Here is a 5,354-nt window from a genome sequence, read left to right on the forward strand (position 1 = left end):
GCTAATTTTTTGTATTTTTTAGTAGAGACGGGGTTTCACCATGTTAGCTCGGATGGTCTCGATCTCCTGACCTCATGATCCGCCCATCTTGGCCTCCCAAAGTGCTGGGATTACAGGCTTGAGCCACCGCGTTCTGGGCTATTATTAATAATGTTGCTCTGAACATTTGCCTGTAAGTTTCTGTGTGAACACCTGTTATCAATTCTTTGGAAGTATATACCTAGGAGCTGAACTGCTAGGTCATATGGTAACTCCATATAAACATTTTGAAAAACTGACAAACTGTTTTCCAATCAGCTGCACTCATTTACATTCCCACTGGCAATATGTATGAGAGTTTCAATTTCTCCATATCTTTGCCAACACTTGTTATTGTCCATCTTTTTTATTACATCCATCCTAGCAGGTATGAAATAATCATTGTGGGGTTTTGATTGGCATTTCTCTGATGGCTAATGATGTTGAGCATCTTCTATGTGCTTAATAGCCATTTATATATCTTCTTTGGAGAAAATTCTATTCAGATTCTTTGTCCATTCTAAAAATTAGGGTATCTTTCTATTGTTGACTTGTAAAGGATCTTTATATATTTTAGATAAAAGAGCCTTACTGGGCCGGGCACGGTGGCTCAAGCCTGTAATCCCAGCACTTTGGGAGGCCAAGACGGGCGGATCACAAGGTCAGGAGATCGAGACCATCCGGGCTAACACGGTGAAACCCTGTCTCTACTAAAAAATACAAACCTGACAACATGTGGACAAGGATATCTTTTCTTCAATGCCCTTAGGTCTAGACCCACAGGTTAAACCCAGACACAAGGATACTCTCTGACCTTAATGAAACAAGACTAGGGGGAAAGGATAGCTGCAAAAGGGCAATAAGGTTTGGGGAGGTGATTTGGGTCTTTCATGTTGATCTACTTACCTTTGGTGCTGCACTTTCCTTCTTTTCATTCTGCCCACATCATTCTCAGAGTTTTGCTCCTCTGCTCTGGGCTCTGTATTAGAAATGCTCATTAAACAAAACAGTCTTAACTCTTAAACAATACAGTCTTCACATATGATGTTACTTCTAAGAATATTCTTTCTACCCTCTTTGCCTGGAGGCAAAGAGTGTGCCTTTCTCACTCTTCCAAGTCTTAGATGAAATGCTAATTCCTATGTGGCACTTTCCCTGGATTCTCTAATCTGAATCCAGTCATCGAATTATGCTTTTCCTTGACAGTACTCATCACAGTTTGAGGATTTAAATTTATTTGTGTGACACTGACATGTGTTTCTCCACTAAGGAAGGAGCATTGCTATTTTATTTACTGTGGTATCCCTGATGCCTAGCACAGAGCCTGGCACAAACAATGCTTAATAAATATCTGTCAAATGAGTGACAATAAAAACTATCAACCTTCATTCGTCTGGTTATCCTGAATTTATGAAATACTTTGTATAGCATTTAATATATTTTAAAGTGCTTTCATAGCTCCAGGGCCCAGCCTATAGTAGATGCCCAAAAATTATGAGTTCCCTTCTAGTCTCTTTCTCTTAAAATAATAAACTACATCTTTCCTTCTGTGGTAGACAGCTGAGGCCCAAAGAGATAAGGATTGCTGATTCCTAGGCCAGTGCTCTTTCAATTAGTATACAATATTTCATTTGTCTTCTGGTAACAAGACACCAACAGTTATCTTTTCTATCACATGAAGTCCCACTAGTGAGCCATCCCTGTAGAGCAATGGTAGATTCAGGGAGGAAGGACATTGCTAGGGACAGGAAGGAACAGGTCATGTGGACTCACCTGCCCTGTCTGGAGGACTGGAACCTGGTTCTGCATGGTTGTTCTTTGGGCTTGCCACACTAACTGGAGGCACCCTGCGGGCAGCAGAAAGCACCATGTGGGCTGAACGCCCCAGAGTCCCTGGCTGCATCTGTGTTAGGATATTCCTGAGCTCTGAAATTTCCTTGGTATCCCTGCAGGGAAACAGAGAGTACTTGGTTCCACTTGAAATATAGGTCTTATTCTGCTCACTCATGTCAATGGCATTTAAGCAAGAAAGCTAGTTTAATATACAGATAGGGTTAGGCCTAGAGTATGTGATTAATTTGGTGAACCCAGGCTGGTCTTGTGTGCTTGTCAGTGACTTGATAGCATTTCTTTTCCAGGAGAAAGATCTGAGAGGTGGCTGGGAGACTTCCACTCTGTCAAGTACATACGTATGGGGATGTGGGAAGAACGTCGTCCGGATGGAAGGATTAGCTAGCCAGGGGCTAGGACCAGACTCCTGAGCATCAGAACCCTGAGGAAAAAAAATTGAGAGATATGAAATACCAAGATTCACCACCAGGGGACACTGCTACCTAGTGCCAGGGCCTACTCAAACTGTCAAACTACTCAAATGACTGAACTTTTTGGGGACATTTATTTCATTATTTCCTTCTAAATATTATCAAATAATAGTTTCATTTTTAGTATGATTTATTTTGTGAACAATTTTATTAACTTGCAACTAAAAACCTACCAATTTTAGCCACAATTTCTAGCCATCTATAAAGAGATGTGTGTGTATGTATGCATATAGATATCATGTCTCTAGCATTAGCCACCATACCTATCACCAGCATTTTATAACCTCCTTGCTCCAGAAATGTCTATGTGCAATAATCTCCCAAATAATTTCTGCATAGAGATTTTATTTATACCGTAGTATGCTGGTTTCTTAATTCTTTGTCAAAATTCAATTTATCTGTGATTATACCCCTACTTTTTAAAAAAGAGATGGGATCTCAGCCTGGGTACATCGATTCGTGGCTGTAATCTCAGCACTTTAGGAGGCCAAGGTGGGAGGACTGCTAGAGCCCAGGAGTTTCAGACCAGCCTGAGCAACATAGTGAGACCCTGTCTATAAAAAAATAAAAAAATTAGCCAGGCATGGTGGTACATGTCTGTGGTCCTAGCTACTTGGGAGGCTGAGGTGCTGAGGTGGGAGGACTGCTTGGGCTTCAGAAGCCAAGGCTGCAGTGAGCTGTGACTGCACCACTGCACTCCAGCAAGGTGACAAGAGTGAGACCCTGTCTCAAATAAAAAGAAGAAAAAAAATTGGGTCTTGCTCTACCCAGGCTGGGATGCAGTGGCAGGATCACGGCTCACTGTAGCCTTGAACTCTGGGGCTTAAGCAATCCTCTCACCTCAGCCTCTCGAGCAGCTGGGACCACAGGCTCATGCCACCATGCCCAGCTAATTAAAAAAATTTTTTTGTAGAGACAAAGTCTCATTATGTTGCACAGGCTGGTCTCAAACTCTTGGGCTCAAGCGATCGTCCCTCCTCGGCCTCCCAAACCACTGAGATTACAGGCATGTGCCATTGCACCTGGTCCCTAATTATTTTTTCTTTTTTGAGACACAGTCACACTCTGCCATCTAGGATGGTGTGCAATGGCATGATCTCAGCTCACTACAACCTCTGCCTCTCAGGTTCAAGCGATTCTTGTGCCTCAGCCTCCTGAGTAGCTAGGATTATAGGCGTGCACCACCACAGCCAGCTAATTTTTGTATTTTTAGTAGAAACAGGGTTTTGCCATGTTGGCCAGGATGATCTTGAACTCCTGGCCTCAAGTCATCTGCCTGCCTCGGCCTCCAAAAGTGCTGGAATTACAGGTGTGAGCCACTGCTCCCGGCCTCCTAGTTCCTTTTTCCTTTTTAATTTATTGAAATTTCCTTTTTCCCTTACCTTAAAAAATTTTTGTCTTTAATTTTCAACTCTGATTCTTCTATCACAGGTTATTTTAAAGGTAAATGTCTTTCTTGTAAAGCATGACTTTGGCTTCATTCTACAAGCTTGAGTAGTATTTTCACTCTCATTAACTCTTTAATATTTTCTAATTACCATTACAATCTTTTCTTGGACCTAGCAACAATCCTGAAATTTTTTCTTTAATTTTCCAGTTTTTTCATTTTTTCTTTACCTTGTCTCATGAATGTTATAGTGAATGCTACTAGAAAGGGTAACTAGATAGGTGTGTAGAGATAGTTTATTTTAACCTTAACTCTAAGTGAGATTATCAGCAAATTAATTATTACAAAATGATTAATTATTAGCTTCTGAGCAAAGATTAGTTGGAATCAAGTGGCCCGGGTTCAAATCCACTCCAAGACTTATTTGGCAGCGTGACCTGGGTCACGCCACTAAATTTCTCTGTGCTTTTCTTACGAAAAAACTGGTGATCATAATAACCCCATTTCACAGAGTTAAAAGCCCTATGTTTTGCTTTCACTATAACATACCAATTAAAATGATTCATTAGAAAAAAAGTCTATGACGTTTTAGGCATCCTAAATTATAAAACTGAGTGCCATCAATCTGTAATCCCAGCTTACATGTACCATCTGTCTCTTGCTGAAATGTTTCAGGTCATTTCCTTCGCTACAGTTTCACGAAGTACCTGCATGTATGTTTCACCCTGCTGCTGATGTTCAATACCCTTCTGACAAGGCTCTGCAGTTGTTGACTCCCTTTGACCTCCATCCCACCATGATCCTAGAAGTGCAGGGTAATGTAGATGGCCAAAATGGAAAAGAACCCTGAGAAACTTTTGTTTATCCTAAAACTGGGGTGAACATAGGTACTGGTTTGCCTGGAACAGTCCTACTTTGTATCTGTTGTCTCCGTATAAAAAAAATAATAATTATTATTATTATTACGTTTTGAGACAGGGCCTCGCTCTGTCACTCAGGCTGGAATGTAGTGGTATGATTATGGCTCACTGCAACCTCGATCTCCTGGGCTCAAGTGATCCTCCTACCTCAGCCTCCTAAGTATCTAGGACGACAGGCACGGGCCACCATGCCTGGCTAATTTTTATTTATTTTTTTCTTCAGACAAGGTCTAGCTCTGTTGCCTAGGCTGGAGTGCAATGGCACAATCACAGCTCACTGAAGCCTTGAACTCCCAGGCTCAAGTGATCCTACCACCTCAGCCTCCTGAGTAGCTGGGACTACAGGCGTACACCACTATGCCTATGCCTAATTTGTTATTTTTTGTAGAGATGGGGTTTTGCTATGTTGCACAGTCTGGTCTCAAACTCCGGGGGTCAAGCGATCCATTCGCCTTGGCCTCCCAAAGTGCTGGGATTACAGGCACGAGTCACTGCACCTAAGTTTTAAATTTTTTGTAGAGGCTGGGTGTGGTGGTACACGCCAGTAATCCCAGCACAGTGGGAGGCTGAGATAAGAGGACTGCTTGAGCCCAGGAGTTTGAGACCAGCCTTGGCAACATAGTGAGACCTTGGCTCTGTAAAAAATAGAGGTGGGAGGTTGCAGTGAGCCGAGATCATGCCACTGTGCTCCGGCCCGGGCAACAGAGT

At 42.2% G+C, this 5,354-nt stretch overlaps 1 protein-coding gene across 1 annotated transcript in view; it reads right to left on the bottom strand.

Moving 5' to 3' along the window:
* The window catches only part of LOC105522300 (short transient receptor potential channel 2-like), a 59,145-nt gene that overhangs the window by 35,501 nt on the left and 18,290 nt on the right, over window positions 1–5,354 (bottom strand). Inside the window, 3 exon segments of the mRNA XM_011956767.1 lie at window positions 925–997; window positions 1,792–1,964; window positions 2,208–2,290. Coding sequence (XP_011812157.1) covers window positions 925–997; window positions 1,792–1,964; window positions 2,208–2,290 — 329 coding nt within the window.

Source organism: Colobus angolensis, unplaced genomic scaffold, assembly GCF_000951035.1.
Source record: "Colobus angolensis palliatus isolate OR3802 unplaced genomic scaffold, Cang.pa_1.0 Scaffold424, whole genome shotgun sequence".
In the NCBI taxonomy this organism is placed as follows: domain Eukaryota; kingdom Metazoa; phylum Chordata; class Mammalia; order Primates; family Cercopithecidae; genus Colobus; species Colobus angolensis.